This window comes from Muntiacus reevesi, chromosome 20 (genome assembly GCF_963930625.1).
Source record: "Muntiacus reevesi chromosome 20, mMunRee1.1, whole genome shotgun sequence".
NCBI classification, from domain to species: Eukaryota; Metazoa; Chordata; class Mammalia; order Artiodactyla; family Cervidae; genus Muntiacus; species Muntiacus reevesi.
In genome coordinates, this window is record NC_089268.1 from 21,015,650 (window position 1) to 21,039,503 (window position 23,854).

General features: G+C 41.9%; 1 protein-coding gene, 1 long non-coding RNA gene and 1 other non-coding gene across 6 annotated transcripts in view; 1 reads left to right on the top strand and 2 right to left on the bottom strand.

Moving 5' to 3' along the window:
- LOC136151261 (uncharacterized) overlaps positions 1–6,704 on the bottom strand; it is a 25,887-nt gene extending 19,183 nt beyond the window's left edge. The window contains exons 1-2 of one of the 2 annotated variants that reach the window (XR_010660009.1): positions 6,594–6,704; positions 6,129–6,298 (exon numbers count right to left, since the gene is read on the bottom strand). This is a non-coding gene — a long non-coding RNA (uncharacterized lncRNA). Of the gene's footprint in view, positions 1–6,128; positions 6,299–6,593 lie in introns of those variants that run through there. The other variant, XR_010660010.1, reaches the window with a different exon arrangement.
- On the top strand, positions 6,175–22,415 carry ENPP4 (ectonucleotide pyrophosphatase/phosphodiesterase 4). Of its 3 annotated transcripts, none has more exons than XM_065912207.1 (4): positions 6,175–6,295; positions 14,494–15,351; positions 15,994–16,164; positions 19,116–22,415. In XM_065912207.1, exons 2-4 carry the CDS (start codon positions 14,526–14,528, stop codon positions 19,478–19,480), a joined length of 1,362 nt encoding a protein of 453 aa, XP_065768279.1. In that variant the 5' UTR covers positions 6,175–6,295; positions 14,494–14,525; the 3' UTR covers positions 19,481–22,415. The 3 variants fall into 3 exon arrangements, with proteins under 3 accessions (XP_065768279.1, XP_065768278.1, XP_065768280.1); XM_065912206.1 differs by having other exon boundaries at positions 6,274–6,477; XM_065912208.1 differs by lacking the exon at positions 6,175–6,295 and adding an exon at positions 6,505–6,638.
- Positions 17,354–17,425, bottom strand: TRNAC-GCA (transfer RNA cysteine (anticodon GCA)). The gene has a single exon. It is a non-coding gene; the product is annotated as a tRNA-Cys (tRNA).
- Positions 22,416–23,854: the final 1,439 nt, after the last annotated feature.

The window sequence follows — 23,854 nt, forward strand, 5'->3', positions numbered from 1 at the left end:
CAAATATGAAATTCTATGGAAATCTTGGGTATAATTGTAAAAAGTCTTGCTATTTTTTTCCATCCTCTTCCGTAATACACCTGAATTGTTTTGTTAGAGCATGTGCCTCAGCATTTAAGAGACCTGAACCCTGACCCCATGGATCTGAGCTTTAGTGTATAGCCATTAACAAAACCCAAGAGTGGAGCAGCTGCAGAGACAGTTTGGGGCTAGATATAGTCTGTTGATTACTAGTTTGTACCTTCAGAAATTAATTCCAGTTTCACACCACAGGGCCGGTCTGTTTACTAGTGAACTGGGGCATCTCAGATCCATGGGCTACAAGAGCCGAAAGGAATGGCAGAGGCCATGTTGACCAGGTCTGCAGACCTGAGTGTGGGTCCTCACTCAGTAACTGAGCAATCTTGGACCAGTGTATCAACCTATTTGAGCTTCCACGTCCTCATCTGCAAAATGGGCCCCCTTACAATACCGCTTCTTAGGGTCTTTGTCAAACTCATGAGATAAAGCAAGTAAAGTACTCAGCACGTGCTGAGTGTCAGAGATTGTTATTGCTGTGACCAGAACAACGTTCCTCAACTTGAACAATGGTCGGGGGAGGCTGAGCTCTGGGGAAATAACACGTTGTCCAACTGAGTTGAATTTCAACATGCTGGCATTTGAGGCATAAGACTACACATGTCCTGTGGTGTTCGTTCACTGCATTCCTGCTTAAAGAGTAGGCAGAACCGCCTGCCGTATAGGTCAGATGGAAATGGAGATAGCAGCTGGATTGGCATCAGGAGAGAAGGGCTCCCTTCATCTACTGCATTATCAATTGTAGGAATATTTTGAAAGAAACATTTTTTTCTGAGCAGTGGGTCTCAACAATATTGACTTAAGATACTCAGTAAACCACATTTTAAAACAGATGTGCTATCCTCCAGTTCCTGTTGCTGCATTTGTGGAACACAGGCAGAGTAGAATGTGCATAATTCTGAAGGGCCCTAAGATTTGCGGAATGCTGAGTACTGGCTTCAACCTAAAGTCACCAGCAGCATAAGCCCCTAGCAAGAAAGTCAGCCTGTCCTTTGAGGCTCTGAAGCCAGGCACTGACTTCTCCTCTCTAGTTATGAAAGAGCTAGATGGCATCTTCTTCCAACAGAAGGTCGTTTCATCTACATTGAAAATCTGTTGTTTAGTGTAGCTGCCTTTATTAAGTATCTCAGCTATGGCTTCTGGGTAATTTGCTGTAATGTCTGTATCAGCACTTGCTGCTTTACCTTGCACTTCTATGTTATGGAAAAGTTATCTCTCCTTAAACCTCATGAACCAGCTTTGCTAGCTTCAAATATTGTTGGTGTAGCTTGCTTACCTCTCTTAGCTTCCACAGAATCGAAGAGGGTTACAGCCTTGCTCTGGATCAGGCTTTGACTTAAAGGGATATTGTGGCCGCTTTGGTCTTCCATGCAGACTACTCCAACTTTCTCCATGTCAGCAATAAAGGCTGTTTCACTTTCTTATGATTCATGCGCTCACTGAAGCAGCACTTTTCATTTCCTTCAAGAACTTTTCCTTTGCTTTCACAACCTAGCTGTTTGTAAGCAACCAGCTTGTAGCCTATCTGGGATTCGACCTGCCTTCCTCACTGGGTTTAACCATTTCTTAGCTTCTGACTTAAAGTGAGAGAAGTGAGGATTTTCCTTTCACTTGAACACTTAGCGAGGCTATTGTGGGTTACCATTTAGCCTAATTTCAACATTGTTGTGTCTCAGGGAACAGGGAGGCCCAAAGAGAGGGAGAGAGATGGGAGAACAGCTCGGGGGTAGGGCAGTCAGAACACACACAGCTTTTGTCCACTGAAAGTGCAGTCTTACATGGGAGTGGTCTGCGGTGCCCCTGCACAATCACAATAGTGACATCAAAGGTCACTGATCACAGATCACCATAACAAGTATAATCATGATTTAAAAATCTGAAATACTGTGAGACACAGAGACATGAAGTGACCAAATGCTGTTGGAAAAATGGTGCCCATAGACTTGCTCAACACAGGGCTGCCACAAACCTTCAATTTGCTTTAAAAAAAAAAAAAGGTAATACCGGTGACAGGTAATAAAACAAGAGGTGCTTGTATTCTACTTATTTAGCTGCTCCTGATGAAAGACTGACTCTTTCTCAATTGCTTCAACAAATGTGTCAGGATTGAATCTTTTCAGTCTGGCCTAAGGCATGTCCCCATTACCCATTTTGGAATGAATTCGTGTGGTCAAGGGAACAACAGTGGCCCTAATAGGCCAGGCTTGGGTCTGAGTAGGTGTGACCATCTCATCCCAATTTGCCTGGGACTTCTCTGGTTTCAGGGCTAGAAGGCTCATGCTCCAGGAAACCCCTGGGTTTAGGGCACACTGGGATAGCTGGTCATCCTAGAAGTCCATGCTGGAGAAGAAGGGAGTGTCATCAGCCCCAGTAAGACTAACAGTGAAGATGGTATGGTTTCCCAGAGGAACCACCAGAAGGGGAAATGGATTGTGGGCAGCCAAAAAGTTACATCCTCTTCACGTGCCTTTCTGGATTAGAGTCACCTTGACAACAGGGACCAAATCTAACTTATTTTTGCATCTTTCCTAAAATTTAGCACATTGCCTTCCACTCAATGGACATGGGTTTGGGTAAACTCCAGCAGTTGGTGATGGACAGGGAGACCTGGTGTGCTGTGGTTCATGGGGTCACAAAGAGTCGGACACGACTGAGTGACTGAACTGAACTGAACTGAACTTCCACATAGGAAGGCCTCAAAAGAATTTATATTATTTCTTGCATAACTTTATTAAATACTTTACAAAAATTCTTGAAGTATGAAGAATGCCTAATACTGAGTAGTTCATGATGGATAAGACAGAAGCACTTTTAACAGGAGCATTCAAAATAGTTTACAAACTTACTCGATTGAGATTATTCAAATGCAATCCTGCTGAAGATGGAGTGGGTGTGGAGTTTCTGTTAAACGAAATTTCAAAATTACTAAAGTACTATGATTCCTAAGGTCCTTTCCTCCCCATATTTAAGAGAAAACTGTATTATGCTTTCTTTACATTAAGATCTAAAGTATATTAAAAAGTGAAACTTAAAATAGTGACTTCCTAGTGACTTGAAATTTGATTCATCAGTTTCAGCTTTGTCATTAAACCAGACCGAGCAGTAGACAGGAACTGTTTATCTTGGGGGATGTTATGGTTTTTCTTCTGAAACTTTTTTCCCTGTAACTTCTGACCCCTTCCTGCCAGCAATGAGTGATGCATCATTATTAGGAACTTAAAAGAGAAATAACTGCATGAAGAGCTTTGTCTTTGATTTTGAAAACAGGGTAAAATATTTTAAATATTTTGCGCTAATGAATAAAGGAAATCAACCCTGAACATTTATTGGAAGGAATGATGCTGAAGCTCCAGTACTTTGGCCACCTCTTGAGAATAGCCAACTCACTGGAAAAGACACTGATGCTGGGAAAGATTGAAGGTAGGAGGAAAAGAGGGCAACAGAGGATAAGATGGTTGGATGGCATCTCGGACTCAACAGACATGAATTTGGGCAAGCTCTGGGAGATGGTGAAGGACATAGAAGCCTGGCGTGCTGCAGTCCATGGGGTTACAAAGAGTCAGATATGACTGAGAGAATGAACAGCAATGAATAAACAATAAATCTTGAGTCTAGTTAATGGGGGGAAAAAGAGATACTGCCTCTAACAGGCTGCTTCCAAACCTGCCATTGGCCATGGAGGCAAAGACTCTAGTTGTAATTGTTCTGTGTGTATTTAGCCAAGTCAGTTCTCTTTGGGGTACCACATTCATTTGCACATGATGGATTTAGACTGTAGCTCCTAGCTCATTTCAGTCTCCAACACAAAAAGGGTCTAAACTGTATCCCTATTGCTAAGATTTATATAAAATTCTTTTTTCAAAAGGTGAGCTGAAAGAATATTATACATGTGTTTTCAGTTGCTTTAGTGGTGTCCAACTCTTTGCAACCCCACAGACTAGCCTGCCAGGCTTCTCTGTCCACGGAATTCTCTAGGCAAGAATACTGGAGGGGGTCCTTTGTGGATCTTCCAGATCTAGAGATGGAACCCAAGCCTCCTGCATCTCCTGCATTGGCAGGTGGATTCTTCACCACTGAGTCACCTGGGAAGCCCAAAAGTATGTTGTAAATGAATGCTATTATTTTGCCTACCTAAATAAAGCAATATGTTAAAAAAAATCACATTGGAAATGGAAAATTTGTTACTATTGTGTTTTCTGTTGTTATCATAAATGACCTTCAACTTTCCTATAGCAGACTCGTTTGGTGGCTTTTCTAACACCCACTCCACCTCACTCCTGTCGACAGAAGCGGTGCAGACTGGAAAAGAGAACTCAGCTCACAAGTGCAGACTGAATTGGTCTGCTGGGAATTTCATATTCCTTCCTGGCCTGGGTTTGGGCAAATAACACAATTCTAGTCAAAGTGATCGAAGGAGATGGTTGCCAGAGCCAAAAACAAAAACAAACAAACAGAAACCCCTAAAAGTCACTTCTATTGCTTGGCAGAAGTGAAAAATGAACCATATGATCCCTGCTGCCACTGTTATCTCTACCACTAGAGGAATCAGAAGCCACATGTTAATAGCCACATGAGGAAGGAACTCAAGATATGGTGACTTGTTGAGCAGCTAATTCAACCGGTTCTGAAGCCTGTCTTACCTCTGAACTTCCTGTTTTGTGAGATCAGGAATATCCTTATTATTTAAGGCCAACTGAAATAGGCTTTCATTTGCGGTTGAAATAGTAAATATTTGTAGGATAATAGATGCCTGGTAGCAAAACACTGTTATGAATCATTTTGTCCCTCTGTCCTTGACCACATTATCTTATAGGAGACCAGACTGCACAGGCCTCCCTGATCTGACCCAGTCACATGGCCAGGGGTGGTGGTAGGGGCAGTGGATGAACGGAGTCCTTCTCTCCGATGCTCTTCCAGCTGCTGTCTCCATAACCATCTGACCTTTAAGGCAGGCAGTTTGGTTTACTCCTTAAGCAGTCAAGTACCCAGTGAATGAACAAGCAGGACTTGCACAATCATACACCCCAAATAACAGAACATTGAATTCAGCTCAGCTGAGCATCGTCTATAATTTCCCCCAGAGCTCAGCCTTCCCTGACCATTGTTCAAGTAGAGGAACATTGTTCTGGTCACAGCAATAACAATCACTGACACCATGTGTGTTAAGTACTTTACTTGCTTTATCTTATGGGGTTATGACAATGACCCTGAGAAGCTGGCATTGTAAGAGGGCCCATTTTGCAGATGAGGACATGGAAGATCAAACAGGTTGAGACACTGGCCCAAGATTGCTCAGCTACTGAGTGAGGATTCAAACTCTGGTCTGGCAGACTGTAGGGACTGGTCAACAAGGGCTCTGCCATTCCTTCCAGCTCTGAAAGCCCAGGGATCTGAGATGGTTCCATTCAGAGGTGCACAGGCCAGCCTTGAGGTTTGAGACTGGAATTAACTTCTGAAAGTACAAACTAATAATCAACAGAATATATCTAACCCCAAACTGTCTCTGCAGCTGCTTCTGGACTCTTGGGTCTGGGTAATGGTTGTGCACTACAGCTCAGACCCACATGTATCTGTCAAAAAGAAATGCCCATTCCTCAGCTGGTAGTCATTCCTGGGTCCCTACTGCACGGACTGTCTTTCTGCGTTTCCTGCAACCTTACTCATAAACTGCCTAGTACTCTATTCACCTGTTAAGGTACTTCTCCAGTAACACAGACTTACACTGTTTTGTATCACACTGTATTTATCCCAACTCACAGGAACTGGCTAAAGCTGCTCTAGACTTATGCTGGGCCCTGAGGCCGCCAAAGTCGTTTTTCCAGTAGTCACCTAAGCTTCCAGGAGCCTGTTCACTGGGAGGGAACTGCAAAGGCTGTAAGCCTGACGCAGGCAACAGCCAGGGGCCCTTTCCGGGACTCGTTGCGTTTCAGGTCCCCTGAAGGACACCCAGCCCTGGGACGCTTAGGGAAAGAGCTTGGCAGGAGAGTAGAACGAATCACTCCTTCTAGACCCAATTCAGCCCCACCGAAGCCTCTGTCCCCAGGTGGTACCTGAATCCAACCAATCGGAAAGGGAGTTACATCGACCGCGGCTGCGGCATCCAATCCGAGGACCCGTCTCACGCTCCGTCGCCCGCTGGGTTCCCGCAGGCTGGAAACCTGTTCCGCAGTCGCGCGTCGGACGGCCGAGATCCCCAGGAGCGCCCCTGGCAGCGCGGGTGCTGGGGAGGAAGGGGCTGTTAATTGTGGTGGGGGGAGGGAGCCCCTCTATTGCGCAGGCGCTTCAGGAAGAACTCGGTCAGGCTCCTGCGCCTTCAGGTCTCCGTCGCTCCCCAGACCCACGAGCGTCGGGTTCCGCGCGCGCCCGGTTCCGCGCGCTGCAGAGAAGCGGCGGCAGCGGGTGAGTGTGAGCCTCGCGCACCCGGCGTTCCGGACGGAAATGCCGCACCCTCCCCCGCCCGCCGGGGGCTTTGAAAATAGTGGTCGTGAGATCCCTTATCCCTGATAGCCGCACGCCTGCCCCGGGGGGACAGCCTCGAGGGACCCCGGAGCGGCCGGGTGGTACCTGGCTGGCTGGGGGCGGCGGAGGGCGGGGTGGAAAGCGGAAAGGAAACTGAGCGAGTGGGCGCGGCCTGGGCGGGCGGCGAGGAGAGGGGTGAAGCGGGGTCCGTGGGGAGCGAGGCGGAGCGGGGCGGCCTGACTACCGTGGAGGCCGAGGGGGCGGGCGGGGAGGGCGTTTCACTGAATCCGAACGCGGTCCAAGGCACAGATCAGCCTGCACTGGCCTGAGGATTCGTTGAGGGTCAATGGTCGTGACACAGCCAAATTGAGAAAAACGGATTTCCTAGAAAACCTAACAAGAAAGATCATGTCCAAGTGCTTTTTCTCAGCCGGGCACCGTGTTAAGCATTTTACAGTTAAGCTTCCTTTCCCGGGCACAGCATCCCAACGTATAGATGGAGACAGTCCTGCTCTGAGACTGGAAGCGCAGCTAGTGACCACGAGCCGATTCAGGTTTATACCAGCTCTGACCCCACTAGGGTTTTTTGTTTAACCACCCGACCCTCTGGTGGACCCAAGCCGGAAACCTTGCCTGTACTAAGTCAACTGCTCCTTTTAATATCCGGTTTTCTTTTCTTTCTTCCTTTCCCCCAGAGGTGGTTCTGAGCCCTTTTAAGGAAATTAAATGAATTTAAAAGCAGGGAGGAGATATTTTATAGCTAAAATATATAAAATATAAATGTTATGAGCCCCTCAGGGTCCACAAGGAGCTCATAACAATAAATATATCCTCCTCGCTTTTAAATTAGCTACAAAATACAATTTGGAAGAAATTTTGATAAATACATAGAGGGAGTTATTATGTCTAAAGTAAAATTAAGTGGAGCTATTTTGAAGATGCCAGAAAAGTGTGTGTGTGTGTGTGTGCTGGAAAATTGAAGAATTCTTTAGAATCCTAGAGTTTTTAAGAAAGTCTTTTAGTGAGTAGCTTTAGTTTTTATTTAGAATATCAAGAGAATAACTAATAATAGGGAAAACCACCTAAGTGATCTATGTGCATAGACAATACTATTTTCATTTTATTTTAAAACTGATTATAAATAGTATTTGTGAAGTGTTTAGAATAAGGCTTTTGTATTAGGGAGCAGATGGCAGGCTAACAGTGGCAAATAGCTTTCATCATATCCTTTAACTGTCACACTCCCCCAGTTTCAAGCAGCTAAGAAGGCCAGTGAGAATGGCCTGAGATGCGTTCCATCCAAGTAATAAGGTCATCCCAGATGAAGTAAAATGTGGTTTGGCCCCAGAATTGAAGAAAACTACATACAACTTGCATTGCTGTTGGAATATCTGGATGTAGTTCAATGATTCTGCTTTTTTTCCTTCCCTTTGGTATTTTTTTTGGTTTGAAAAACCCAGACTTTATCCCAATGCTTTAAAATATAGCAATTAGTGATTGTTTTTTTAATTCCTTGAAAATACTTGAGACTTCTCACTGGTGTTTTGTTTACAGTTTAACACCCCCATCCCCCTTCCCCGTTGTAATGAAACAGAATGCAGTAGACATTAATTTGGAGATTAATCCTAGACTTGTAAACTTGCTGTTACCAGACTTGTAAACTTGTTAAGAACCTGAAATTAGTAAGCGCACAGACAGTAAAGCTACTCATTGCTTCCTGAGTATGGCCAGTTACAGAACGTCAGCTTCATCTTGTGTAAAAAGAAGTGGTTAGACTAAATTATTTCAAATTACTTTATAGTTTTACAATAATATTCTGCCTGTCATTGTCCAGACTTTTTCCCTAACATAACAGCTTTGTAACTAGGATGGATAAAAAGAAACTAAATTTGAGGACGTATTGTTTAAAACTTTATGCATCCACATTTTACAAACATGGAAACTGAAACTGGGCTTCCCTGGCGGCTCAGACAGTAAAGAATCTGCCTGCAATGCAGAAGACCTGGGTTCGATTCCTAGGCTGGGGAGATCCCCAGGAGGAGGGAAGCTGGGAGAAGTTAGATCTGCCCATAGTCACCTGCCTGCTAAATTAGAGTTCAGGTTCCAAGATCCTTTTGATTTCAGAGCCTGCTTCTAAGTCTGGGACAGGGATCCAGCAGAAGGGGATCCTCAGGATAAATGAACCTCAGGATAAATGAACCTCAGGATAAACAGCACATGTGCCTTGACCCGCCTATTCACTCAAGATTTAGAAAAGAAAGCTTTTGATTTGTATGTGTTCTGTGAGAGAGGGGCAGACGCAGGTTTTTGTTTTGTTGTTTTGAGGTAAGATGAGACATCAAAGATGTTTAGTGTTTTGTGGCAGAACATTTCAGATGCTTTTAAAGATTACAATTTTGTTTCTCTCTACTCTTTTTTTTAATGGTTTTATTAAAATTCACATACTATTTAGTTTACTCATTTAAAGGGTACGGTTTTACGAGTTGTGCAACCATCACCACAATCAATTTGAGAACATTTTCATCACCGCCCCCCACCAAAAAAAATAACACCACGTGTGCTGTGCTTGTTCACTCAGTCTTGTCTGGTGGCTCTTTTCGGCCCCATGGACTGGAGCCTACCAGGCTCTTTTGCCCATGGGATTATCCAGGCAAGAATACTGGAGTGGGTTGCCATTTCCTACTCCAGGGGATCGTCCCAACCCAGGGATTGAACCCAGGTCTCCCACATTGCAAGCTGATTCTTTACTGTCTTATTCATCAGGGAAGCCCAAAATAACACCATACCTATAGCATTTACTCCTCCTTTCTCCTCAACCCCTTGCTCCAGGCAAATGTAATATACTTTACATCTGTATAGATTTGCCTCTCTAGGCTTTTCTTCTAAATTCAGTTCAGTTCAGTTGCTCAGTCCTGTCCAACTCTTTGCGACCCCATGAATCGCAGCATGCCAGGCCTCCCTGTCTACCACCAACTCCCGGAGTTTACTCAAACACATGTCCATCAAGTCAGTGATGCCATCCAACCATCTCATCCTCTGTCGTCCCCTTCTCCTCCTGCCCCCAACCCCTCCCAGCATCAGGGACTTTTCCAATGAGTCAGTTCTTCACAGGAGGTGGCCAAAGTACTGGAGTTTCAGCTCCAGCATCAGTCCTTCCAATGAACACCCAGGACTGATCTCTTTTAGGAGGAACTGGTTGGATCTCCTTGCAGTCCAAGGGACTCTCAAGAGTCTTCTCCAACACCACAGTTCAAAAGCATCAATTTTTCAGCGCCCAGCTTTCTTCATAGTCCAACTCTCACTTCCATACATGACCACTGGAAAAACCATAGCCTTGACCAGATGGACCTTTGTTGGCAATGTAATGTCCTTGCTTTTTAATATGCTATCTAGGTTGGTCATAACTTTCCTTCCAAGGAGTAAGCGTCTTTTAATTTCATGGCTGCAATCACCATCTGCAGTGATTTTGGAGCTCCCAAAAATAAAGTCTGACACTGTTTCCACTGTTTCCCCATCTCTTTGCCACGAAGTGATGGGACCAGATGCCATGATCTTAGTTTTCTGAATGTTGAGCTTTAAGCCAACTTTTTTACTCTCCTCTTTGACTTTCGTCAAGAGGCTTTTTAGTTCCTCTTCGCTTTCTGCCATAAGGGTAGTGTCATCTGCATATTTGAGGTTATTGATATTTCTCCCGGCAATCTTGATTTCAGCTTGTGTTTCTTCCAGTCCAGCGTTTCTCATGATGGACTCTGCGTGTAAGTTAAACAAGCAGGGTGACAATAGATAGCCTTGATGTACTCCTTTTCCTGTTTGGAACCAGTCTGTTGTTCCATGTCCTGTTCTAACTGTTGCTTCCTGACCTGCGTATAGGTTTCTTCTAAATAGAATCATACAGTAAGTGATCTTTTGTGACTGCCTTCTTTCACTTAGCAGAGTTTCAAAGGTTTATCCAAGTTGTAGCGTGTGTTATCACTCCATTCCTTTTTATTGCCAAATAGCATTCCATGTTGTGGATATACCACTTCTTAGCCATTTATCACTTATGGACACTTGAGATGTTTCCACTTTGTGGCTCGTACAAATAATGCTGCTGTGACTGTTTGTGTACAAGTTTTATGGTGGACATATATTTTCATTTCTCATAGGCAGATGCCTAGTAGTAGATTTTCCGGGTCACATGGTAACTGTTTAAGCTTTTGAGGAACGACTGGAATGTTTTGTAAGTGCCCGTACCGTTTCCATTCTCGTCAGCAGTGTATAAAATTCTAGTGTCTGTATTTCCTCACCATTACTTGTTGTTATCTGTCTGTCTGTTTCTTATATCCATCCTAGTGGGTATGAAGGGGTATCTCATGGTGTTTTGCTTTGTATTTCCCTGATTACTGTTGATGTTGAACATACTCTTGTGCTTATTTGTCATTTCTATATCTTTGGGAAAAAAGTCTTTTCAGCTTTTTTGCTCCTTTTTAAAATTAGATTATTTAACTTTTATTGTTTAGTTGTTATAGTTCTTTATATATTCTAGATATATATTCTTCATCAGACATATGGTTTGCAGATATTTTCTCTTATCCTTTAGGTTGTCATTTCTTCGTGATATCCTTCCAGACGTAAAAGTTTTTAATTTTGGTGAAGTCCAATTTATTATTTTTTTTTATTATCACTTGTGCTTTTGGTGCTGTATCTCAAATGGCTTTGCCTAACTCAAGGTCATGAAGATTTATCCCTGTATTTTCTTCTAAGAGTTTTATAGTTTTAGCTCTTAATTATGGTCTGTGATCCATGTTGAATCAATTTTTGTGCAGGGCGTGAGCTTAGGGATACAAAGTCATTCTTTTGCATGTAGATATCCAGTCGTCTCAGCACTATTTGTTGAATTGTCTCAGCATCCCTCTACTCTTAGAAGCAACCCCACTGGAAGATAGACATCCTGTGATATTCCATTTGTAGTGATTCTTCAAAGGGCTTAGCTTTCAAAACAATACTTGATGATGTATTGGTCTCAAGCAAGCTGTAGTGTTGTAGAACAAAAGTCACTCAAGCTCCTCGTCAGTCTTCCAAGATGACAGCCAGGTTCATTGTTTTGTTATTATATCCCTATTTTGAGTATTTTGTATTTGAAAAGTTTAAAGTTCTTGTGTTGTTGGTGTTTAGTTGCAGTCATATCCAACTCTTTTTGCAACCTGTGATCTGTAGCCCGCCAGGCTCCTTCTGTCCATGGGGTTTCCCAGGCGAGAATACTGGAGTGGGTTGCCATTTCCTCCTCCAGTGGATCTTCCCCAGCCAGGAATGGAACTCACATCTCCTACATTGACAGGCGGATTCTTTACCCTGAGCCACGTGGGGAAGCTCTTGTCCTCTGATATGTGGCACATCCATAAATTTTGTTGGTGTTGACTTTAGTTATATTAGATATTTATTGAATGTGTTTTTTTTAATTACCTAAAAGAGCATTTGGGCAAAGACTTTTATTTTATTTTTTTTTTTTATTAGTTGGAGGCTAATTACTTCACAACATTTCAGTGGGTTTTGTCATACATTGACATGAATCAGCCATAGAGTTACACGTATTCCCCATCCCGATCCCCCCTCCCACCTCCCTCTCCACCCGAGTCCTCTGGGTTCTCCCAGTGCACCAGGCCCGAGCACTTGACTCATGCATCCCTCCTGGGCTGGTGATCTGTTTCACCATAGATAATATACATGCTGTTCTTTCAAAACATCCCACCCCCACCTTCTCCCACAGAATTCAAAAGTCTGTTCTGTACTTCTGTGTCTCTTTTTCTTTTTTGCATATAGGGTTATCGTTACCATCTTTCTAAATTCCATATATACATGTTAGTATACTGTAATGGTCTTTATCTTTCTGGCTTACTTCACTCTGTATAGTGGGCTCCAGTTTCATCCATCTCATTAGAAGTGATTCAAATGAATTCTTTTTAACAGCTGAGTAATATTCCATGGTGTACATGTACCACAGCTTTCTTATCCATTCATCTGCTGATGCGCATCTAGGTTGTTTCCATGTCCTGGCTATTATAAACAGTGCTGCAATGAACATTGGGTGGGGCGGGGTGGGGCAAAGACTTAATGTGTAGAAAGTAACTTTAAGAGATTTGGAAACACAGGTTATTAATGAAGAACTGTCATAAGTCACCTACCTAAATGATTATTGTCTCTGTATTACATCTCAGACAGATTATGATAGCATCATGCAGTAAAAGGGAATTGAGATTGGCAACCCACTCCAGTATTGCTGCCTGGGAAATTCCATGGACAGAGGAGCCTGCCAGGCTACAGTTCATGGGGTCACAGAAGAGTCAAACACGACTTAATGACTAACCAACAACACTAATGATTTCTGTAACTCGTTCATAGTACTTTGCATGTGGGTTGGGCCTGGATAATAGAAGGACCTGAATGCCAGGCAGAAGTGAGTATTGGGACATTCTGTTTAGGCAGGGGGACTTTGAATACTGATTTTATTAGGGAAATGTCACAAACAGAGCTACAGGAAAGATTAAGTTGGGAGCAGATGTTGGGTGAGTAAGAGGAAGACGATTGAGGTAGGAAGATCAGTTAAGAGGCAGAAGGCCTCCAGACAAGAGATGTTGAGGACTTGAAGAAGTATAGCAGCAGCGGAGCGTCACTCTTAACTCACATATCCTGTTTTCTTAGGACCAAAGAAGATAGAGACTGAAGGCAGGGAGATTTGTTTGGGGAGAGCTGTTTTTGTAATCAGTAGATTATTTTTAAAAAAAAATCAAAAGTCAGGAAGTTCTGTGAGCCTGGGGAACGAGGTAGGGCAGTTATGTGGCCTCTTGGTGTCTGCAGGAGATTGGTTCCAGGAGCCCCAGTGGGTACCAAAATCCACAGATGCTCAAGTCTCTTATATAAAAGGGCTTGGTGCAGTGAATACGGTTGGCCCTCTGGGTTTTCCATCCATGACTGGTTGGATCCATGGATGTAAAAACCTGGATACGGAGGGCCAGCTGTTAAGTCTTTGACCGTAGAAAGGAAGTCTAAAAGGGATGTGGTGATGAAATGCATTTCAACAGCTGTTGCTTTTCTTCCGAAGTTACTGTGGCATCCAAGGGCTTGTGGACTTTGTCTCTTGGCCTCCTGTGAATACTGAGCAGGTTCAGAGTGAGGTGGGGCCTTTTTTCTCAAATGATATTTATTTCTTACTCTCCTTTGGAAAGTGTTAGTTGCTCAGTTGTGTCCAAGTCTTTGTGACCTCACGGACTATAGCCCGCCAGGCTCTTCTGTCTGTCAAATTATCCAGGCAAGAATACTGGAGTAGGTTGCCATTTTCTACTCCAGGGGAATCTTCCCAACCCAGGGGTCAAACCCAGGTCTCCTGCCTTGCAGGCAGATTCTTTACCATCTGAGCTACCACGGAAACCCCCTACTCCCCTTTTGCATGCCAGTATTTTTCAGTAGGGACTGATGTTGAGCCAGTATGGTAGAATTTCCACACCCTAATTTCTGAGGATTAAAAGGAACAATAGGGTACCAGCCATTAAACTAGAAAAATAATCTCCCTCTCTGGAGCTTCTGAATGCTTGGCGTTATTTCTGTTTTGTGTAAAAAGATTGTTTTTATTTCTTCATTTGTTCTTATTAAATAGCCTTTAGAAGAACTTCTGCTGTTGCAGACAAGCAAGGCAGTCGAATTTGTATGGAGTATAAGAATGGCCCATACCCCCTTCAGAGCACGAAAAATGAGGCAGGACATGTCATTCAACAAGTAAAGGCAATTTTGTTTCTCCCACTTTAGCTTTATTCAGTTACCTTTCAGTAAGTGACAGCATTTGATTTTTTAAGTTGATGTAGGTAAACCTTGTATATGAACAGTGTCTAAGTGTTGGTTTTCGTCTCCTGATGGCTCAGCTTTGGAAATCTAATCCAAATCAAGCAGCATGACTACTTAGGAATTGTTTGTTTTATATTTTAGGAACCCCGACTGCCCCCTTCAGCACGTTCACTATGAAGTTACTGCTGATGCTTTTGTTTTCGGGACTTATGACTGGTTGTAGAGGGAACTCTTCCTCTGCTTCACCACCTAAGTTACTGCTGGTGTCCTTTGATGGCTTCAGAGCTGACTATCTGCAGAACTATGAATTTCCTCACCTCCAGAATTTTATCAAAGAAGGTGTCTTGGTAGAGCAGGTTAAAAACGTCTTTATCACAAAAACGTTTCCAAACCACTACAGCATCGTGACGGGCCTGTATGAAGAAAGCCATGGCATCGTGGCTAATTCCATGTATGACGTAAACACAAAGAAGCATTTTTCTGACCACAATGACAAGGACCCGTTTTGGTGGAATGAGGCAGTCCCCATCTGGGTGACCAATCAGCTTCAGGACAACAGATCGAGTGCTGCGGCGATGTGGCCCGGTACCGACGTGCCCATTCACAATACCACGCCTTCCTATTTCATGAGCTACAGCCCCTCCGTGTCCTTTAGGGAAAGGCTCAATAACGTCACCGCTTGGCTGAGCAGTTCGAGCCCACCGGTGACCTTTGCAACACTCTACTGGGAGGAACCAGACGCTAGTGGCCACAAATATGGCCCCGAAGATAAAGAAAACATGCGCCGAGTGTTGGAAGAAATAGATGAACACATTGGTGAGCTAGTTCACAGACTCAAGGTGTTAGGACTGTGGGAAAGTCTTAATGTGATCATTACAAGTGATCACGGGATGACCCAGTGTTCCAAGGACAGGGTGATAAACTTGGATGTCTGCCTCGACCCCTCATACTACACTCTTATAGACTTGACCCCAGTTGCTGCAATACTTCCCAAAATAAGTAAGTAAACTTTTAACCAAGGAATATTTCAGTGGGTCAGTTGATTGAGGAGGGAGGGTTTTGTAAAAAGAATGAAGCTTGGACTTTATGTGGTTCACCACCATATACTCTTATACCACTCAAGAGTTAGGACTATGTTTTTCCTCTGATGTTTTTCTTAGGCCATTTAGATTTAGGTTTAAAAGGATAATTTCTTTGCTTTTTGATATATTTCTTTTATGTTTATCTTTTTATTGAAGTGTAAGTGTACATCAAAGTGACTCATATAATATACTTTTGTGTGAGATATACCTATCTTCTGATCTTAGAATTAATAATTAGTAGTAATATATTATTAGTTTATATTTAGTTAGGAACCTAGATGTGAAATTTCCCCCCATTGTATAAAAGTCCACCAGGGATAATCACAAAATGAAAAGAGAGATATGTGAATGCTTGAAAGGGACGTGTGTGTGCGCGCGCGCGTGCACTTGTGTGCACTCAACACTATTACATTAGTATTATTGCCCTGTTTTTTTTAATGATTAATAGGATTTAATAGATAACATTGTTCGGGGCTTATTTCCAGTTATTCTAGTTAGAAATATTTTTTCCTTATCAGTCAACATGACCTTTTTCCTTTGCTGTTTCCTTCTCTTCTAGATAAAACAAAGGTTTATAGCAAACTGAAAATCTGTAACCCTCACATGAATGTTTATCTCAAAGAAGACATTCCTGCTAGGTTTCACTATCAACATAGCGATCGAATTCAGCCTATTATTTTGGTTGCTGATGAAGGCTGGACAATTGTGCTAAATAAATCATCACTAAAATGTAAGTATTTATTTAGGATTTTTCTTCTCTGTCCCTGGGATAAATCACATGTTGTGACATCATTCCATTAACAAGGTACTTTGATTTAGAGATGTTGACACAGTATAATTTGTTTGATTTTCAACTAGATGATTCTCAGGTTTCCATTTGAGAGCAATTTTTAGAAACCACTGTTTGATCCTTATGTTAGAAGGCTGAGTGATCTTAAGGGTGAAGGAGTAGTTTTACTTTTTTGTTACCAAAATTGCAGTGACTGTCAGTAACTTTCAGGACTTGTTCTCTTGATTTGTAAAAATAAGAGAGTAGGGAGAAGCAAAGAAAATAAAAGAGAAGTCAAGAAACAAAATAAAGGGGGAGAGATTAGCTAGTTCAAATTCCTTTTCCTTTTTTAGTGTTAAAAGAAATGTGTCCAAGTATTGCCCCATGATGAAGTAATATACCTGAGTGCTACTGCTATTTAGAACACTGGGCAAGAACCAGCAAGTATGCAAACAAAAATCTACCAAGTAAGCAAAGCAGTCTTGCCTCAAACAGAAGAAATGTGTAAGGGAGAATTAAAAGGTCTCCCCTGAACTGAAGCTTGTTTACCTGTTGGTTAAATTCAATTTGCATGCATTTTTTTAAAAATCTGATTTTATAGACCATAGCAGGGGTCAGAAAATTCTTCTGTAAAGGGCCAGACAATAAGTATTTCAGTCTTTGTGGGCCAGCTGGTCTCTGCCTCAGCCACTCAGCCCATTGGGAAAGCAGCCGGCGACAGCACCTAAACAGACTGACGCAGAGTGTTCCAGTGAGGCTCCTGTTACAGAAGCAGGCGCAGCGCTGCATTTGACCAGCCTCTGGCTCCTGCCAATCCCTGATCTATAGCAGTTCAGGTGTGTCAGGCAAAGATGAAACTGAAGGCCATTAGAATTTGTATATTATTAATGCTTACCTTGAAGTTGAAAGTCACACAGTCATGTCTGACTCTTTGTGACCCCATGGACTGTAGCACGCCAGGTTTCTCTGTCCATGGAATTCTCCAGGCAGGAAGACTGGAGTGGGTAGTCATTGCCTTCTCCAGGGGGTCTTCCCAACCCCGGGGATGGAACCCAGGTCTGCCACATTGGAGGCAGATTCTTTACCAGCTGAGCCACCAGGGAACCCCACAAATACTGGAGCGGGTAGCCTATCCCTTCTCCAGGGTATCTTCCCAACCTGGGAATCGAACCCAGGTCTCCTGCATTGCAGGCAGATTCTTTACCAGCTGAGCTACCAGGGAAGCCCATAATATTTACCTTATATACTCATTATTGAAAATTTGTAAAATACAGAAAAGTTCAGAAAAAACAACAAAAACTATTCATAATCCTTCAATACAGAAGCACAGACAGATGTTAATTATGGGAGTATCCCCCCCAATCTTTTTCTGTTACATACACACACATATTTTTATTATTAAATCATATGGTTTATGGTATTCATTTACAATCATACTCATTTACATTATTGAAATCATAATGCCTATATATATCATTATATTCTGCTATTTATTGTACTGGTCACAGCATTATTTTTATCATGAAATATTTAAAACATAGAATTAAAGAATGATATATTAGATAAAGAAGTAAAGAATGATATGGAAAACACTGATAGGCTCATCCTCCAGTCACCTGCACTTCACCTGGAAGTGGGAGCTTGCTAAACGTGTGCCTTGCTGTTCAGTCGTGTCCAACTCTCTGTGACCCCATGGAATGTAGCCCACCCGGTACCACTGTCCATGGGGATTCTCCAGGCAAGAGTACTGGAGTGGGCTGCCATGCACTCCTCCAGGGAATTCCAGGGAATCTTCCCAACCCAGGGATCAAACCCAGGTCTCCCGCATTGTGGGCGGATTCTTCACCATTGCTAAGTCATGTCCCACTCTTGTGACCCCATGGACTATGCCTGCCACACTCCTCTGTCCATGGGATTCTCCAGGCAAGAATACTGGAGCGGGTTGCCATTCCCTTCTCCTTGTTAATTATAACTGATGCATATTAAAAGGTAGTAGTTTTAAAAATAAAGCTGATATTTGAGAGTCTTGTTTTGGAGTGATACCCGGGACCATCAGGTTTTTCTTTGACTTTTACTGGAATTACGTATTGGAGTCATCTGGTTAGATGTCACATTCAAGGCAAGAATCCCTCCTGTAATGTTCTCGGTCCCCTGACCCTCTGGCCATTGAGGTGTCCTTTAGCTGTTGGTAAACCAATGGTGTGGGCTTCCCAGGTGGCACTAGTGGTGAAGAACCCACCTGCCAGTGCAGGAGACATAAGAGACACAGGTTCAATCCCTGGATGGGGAAGTTCCCCTGGAGGAGGGCATGGCAACCCACTCCAGTGTTCTTACCTGAAGAATCCCATGGGCAGAGGAGCCTGGTGGGCAGCATTCCATAGGGTTGCAGAGAGTTGGAATCAGCTGAAGTGACTCAGCACACATGCACCCGTGGTGTATTCTGCATCTTGCGCCTTGTCCAGGAGCAGCTGACAGATGTCAGGCCACTGGCTCACTTCCTCCCCACTCACTGGTTTACTCACTTCTGCTCACCCCAGTTACTCAGAACCTTCAACCCAACCACTCTCTTAATCACTGGTGCTCTTTGCAGGGCCTTTTTGCAAACAGTGTTGGACACTGACAGGTAAAATGCTTGGGGCTAGGACTGAGAAACCCATCGGTCTGAGAGAAGGTTTTAAAACATGAGATTATGACCAGTTGGGGAAAAGGAGGGGTGTATGTGCAAAATACAGGAGGTGGCTGAATTGAAGAAATAGAAATTTTTATTTCTAGCCCCTGTTTGGCCCAGCTGATCAGAATTTCAATGGATGGGAATTAAACTGGCAAGAATCCAGTGTATTTGCACTAGAAACAGGTTATTTCGTAATAGCAAGGCTGGTCTTGTTTACTAACATCATCTTATTCTTTTCCAGTAGGTGACCATGGTTACGATAATTCTCTGCCTAGTATGAATCCGTTTCTAGCTGCCCACGGTCCTGCATTTCACAAAGGCTACAAACACAGCACCATTAATACGGTGGATATTTATCCAATGATGTGCCACATCCTGGGATTGAAGCCACATCCCAACAATGGAACCTTTGGTCACACCAAGTGTCTGTTAGTGGACCAGTGGTGCATTAACCTCCCAGAGGCCATTGGAATTGTTATCGGGGCACTCCTTGTCTTGACCACACTGACCTGCCTCATCATCATCATGCAGAACAGGGTCTCCGGCCCACGGCCATTTTCCCGACTGCAGCTCCAAGAAGATGATGATGATCCGTTGATTGGGTAACATGTCCGGGGTTTATACAAAGTGGCTTTAAGTGGGCACACCCAAGGAATGGTGTTACAACTATGAAAACATATACTTTGGAAGAACTTGGACCAGGCATGCTACAGTTATTTTGTCTTTCCTTGTGTTTTGCTACATTAGCTAATACAAAAAAATTCTGACCATAGGGAAAATTGCTAGTAAATCATTAGTTAGCACCAACTGTTCTCTGACTAGAAACATTTTTTGAGAATAATACTGCCTTTGCTCCTCCCTCCCCCCCTCTTTTTTTGGCAATGAAGGTTGGACACATCTTAAGGTGAAAATACATTACAATTTAGTGGGTGTGCATTTCAAATAAATTTTTATATTTGTAAATTATACAACAGAAATCTTTGTAAAGTGTGTGGATTTTGTGTATAAGGGAGGAAAAGTTTCCTATATTTTTATATGTACCTTTAATAGAGTTTGTATCCCAAGTAAACCCTTGAGGTAGGAAAATTCTCTGTGATGTTTAATAAAATGGATTACGAGGCAGAAAAGATCTAGCATATGAAGAAACTATTTCAAGAAAAGCTAGTGTAAAAAACAAGCAAAAACCCCATGATAACAAGATTGAGTCTTTGTGTGTGTCTCTGTTAAGACCCTTAAGCTATTAAAACCTCAAAAGGTTTATCTTTTGAAGAGTATTACTAAGAGGAAATTAAGAAAATAGAGGAAAGTGCTTTTCTCACTTTATGCTTAATGCCTTTGTGTAAGTTATTTAGTTGTGTGTGTGTGTGTGTGTGTGTGTGTGTGTGCGCGCCAGGGTGTTGCATGCTTGGGTGTACAGACTTCATGTAACTTATAGGAGATGGTGAGATGTGAGTGACCTGGAGGCAAACCCTCACAAACCCATAAAACACAGCTCTCAGGAAAGGTTATAATTGCACTTCACATTCATGTACTTCCTTCTAACTCACAAGTTAAATTCATAATTTTTAAAACCCTGTGAATTTTTGTTAACCATGTTTAACATTCTTCTGCTGTTTCTTGCAACCAGAGGTCTCCAAGTACTGCAGAGAAATTTATGACCTGACTACAAATCTGGTTCTGATTGGGTCAGAATGAGAGATTTTTTTCTATTTGCCTTTGGGAATTTTATTCCTTACTTTTTAGGCGAACAGCTAAATTTAAGATGGAATTTAATATCTTTTGGTCTTCTACATTAATCATATGTTAAGTAACTGAATAAACTCTCAGAACTTTGTTAACCTTTAGCAGCCTGAATGCTGCCTTTGCTTTTTTCTCCCATATCTGGTTCATAAAAGCAACCACTCTGCTCATAATTTTTTTTTAGCCTACTTGTTCAGAGCCAATGATATATTGTTATAACTGTCGTCCTAGCTTTGCAAAGTGTACCTTCTAAGAATCAAAATCAATAGGAAGCAACTGAATTGTAGCAGATGAGATTCTATACATTAGAGGAAAAATTGGGTTCAAGAACCATTCATCAAGAGCTGAGGCAAGCAATTAATATTACTAGTGTGATCTTTAAAGTTTTGACGACATAAAGTAAGCTGGATACCTGTTTTACAGATACAAAAATAACGGAGAGTAAATATGCAGCCCAGTGAAATGTTGGTTGTCTGCGGTGGTCAGGAACAGTGGTGCCAGTCGTCACACCCAGAATTCATCCTTTGGTCACTGCTTGCTAACCTCCTGATCCTGGTACTTGGTGCCTATTGTTCTCAGGGTTCTTGAGAGTCATTTCCACACCCTCCATAAATAGTCCAGGCATGCCGTCATAAAGTGACTGTTACAAACAGCATAGTAAATAAACCAAACCACCAGGACTCATTTTGCTTTTTGACAGATTTTTATTTCTGATGTTTTTTCCTCACATAAAAGTTATGCTAAAGGTTAATAGTTGATCTGGACAAATAATAGAAAAATTTCTTTCTACTTCAATTGCCATTAAAAAAAAAAAAAGCACAGAATATCTGTCACACTTAAAGCAGTGAGGATTTTTTGAAATGTCTCAAATGCTAAGTGAGTTGAGCTTGGTCCTTGCAGTGGTGTGAGCTTTAGTGGCTGTATTGGTGTGATTGGTGGAAATCGATACATCACAGTCCACATGTGAGGTAACTTTACAGAGGATGGAATAGGAAGGGGTGACCCATTAGGGTCTCAATCCTTTGAACAAAAGACCTATTTGTCTTGTTCTTCATTCCATTCTGAAGATAAGAACTAGAATTAAAATTGTAGATGTTTTATGTATATGTTGATGGGACAAAAAGAGTATTTATTTAATAATCAAAGAGATGTTTATATATTATTGCATTGAACTTTATATTAATTCATTTGTATCTTTAAAAAATGATCACTTAAAAAGCCAGTGACTCCAAAGGTAATAGGAAAACTTTTTAATAAAAGTTTTTCAGTGAGTGAATTCAGAATAAGTACATCTACTTATAGTGTAGGGACAATTCTGCTGCTCTTATTAATGTGTAAGTACTTCTGGTATACAGCAATAGCATAAAAATGATCTCAATGCTCTGTACCACTGGTTTTGTGTCACTGTTCCATTGAGCTTGGTGTAAGGATGTAAAGATAAATCCTTGGAACATTAAATGATTAAAATGGTCTTTGCATTGTTCTTGGGTGTTTTTTCTTCTCTTGCCCATGTCTAGTAAACTTTAAAGTTGGTTGTATTTAATTTCTTTTATTTGAAGGATTTTACTTCATTGTGAATATATAAAGCTACAAATGAAGGATAAAGATGACATGAGAAGTCTGTATTTATTGTAAATTCTTAAAATACTGTGTAAATAAAATGACATGACTGTGTTTTACAGAAGTTTATGTGTAGTGCCTTAAGTTAAAATATATTTTGACTATATTATTTGAATTCAAAGCTATGACTTTGCTTATGATTTTAAAATTTTTATGTGAATAAAATAAAATGTTGCCAAAACACTTTAATTGTAATTATTAAATATGTGATGTCCTTGATGATTTTTTAATTTGTCACCTTCTTTGAAAATATGCATACTATGATAGATGTTAACATGACTTAGTGATACTGCAAAATCCACCTAGGCATTCATTACAATCTTTTTAAAACCAGGATTAAGTGTGTATATTTTTAAAGCAGTATATAAATATAGTATGCAATTCAACATAAGGACATCATTGGAAAGATAGCCAAGATAAATTTTGCAGTTTCTAGAACTATAATTCACTGACTTAAGTAGAAAGGAAGAAGTTTCAAAAGCTGGTTACGAAACACTAGGGGTGAGGGTGGTTGCAGTATTTAAACTTTGTTTTGTACATAGCTATGGGCTTCCTTCATAGCTCAGTCAGTAAAGAATCTGCCTGCAATGCAGGAGACCTGGGTTCAATTCCTGGGTTGGGAAGATCCCCTGGAGAAGGAAATGGCAACCCACTCCAGTATTCTTGCCTGGAGAATCCCATGGACAGAGGAGCCTGGCGGGCTACAGTCCATGGGGCCAGAGAGAGTCAGACATGACTTAGTGACTAAACTACTAGAGTATTTAAGGGCTTCCCAGGTGGCTCAGTGGTAAAGAAGCTGCCTGCCAATGCAGGAGACCGGGGTTTGATCCCTGGGTCAGAAAGATCCCTGGAGAAGGAAATGGCAACCCACTCCAGTATTTCTTGCCTGGAGAAGCCCACAGGCAGAGGAGCCTGGTGGGCTCAAGTCCGTGAGATCACAAAAGTCAGACATGACTAAATGACTAACAGTATTTAATGTCTTTTCTCATATATATTCAACAGAGCTTCCTCTAATAGAGCAGTGGGTTTTTTGACATTCATTGAATACTGCTAGGGATTGTGGGAAAAACAAAAAAGTACTTTCTTTACTTTGAAGAGTTGTGGCATTTCAAAAGTGGTAACACTTTATACCAACAAAATGCTTTTGTTGACTCAGGTTTACTTCTTGGGCTGAGATCCTTGAATCCAGAACCAGTTCCCAGGCTCTGTGCTTCCTGAAGTTTGAATTCCAGATTATTGAATAAAATTGACTCCAATAGAGAATGAAAACTAAGACCAATTTCTTTATTAAAGATTGGGAAAGTTATGAACTATTCTACAAAAAAGTTTCAGGCCCCAAATCCAGTAATCTTTCTTAGTGCCTCTTGTTGGGTTTGATTATCAATGTTATATTAGCTTTATAAAACTAGTGTTTTAGAAAAAAAACTGCATGAGTTTTTGAGGTGACTATACATTGATAGCAAACCTGATAAAAATAGCATCAAAAAAGGAAAACTACAGATTTTCAAAGCTATGTTTTTTCCAGTAGTCATGTATGGATGTGAGAGTTGGACCATAAAGAAGGATGAGTGCCAGAGAATTTATGTTTTCGAATCATGGTGCTGGAGAAGATTGAGAGTC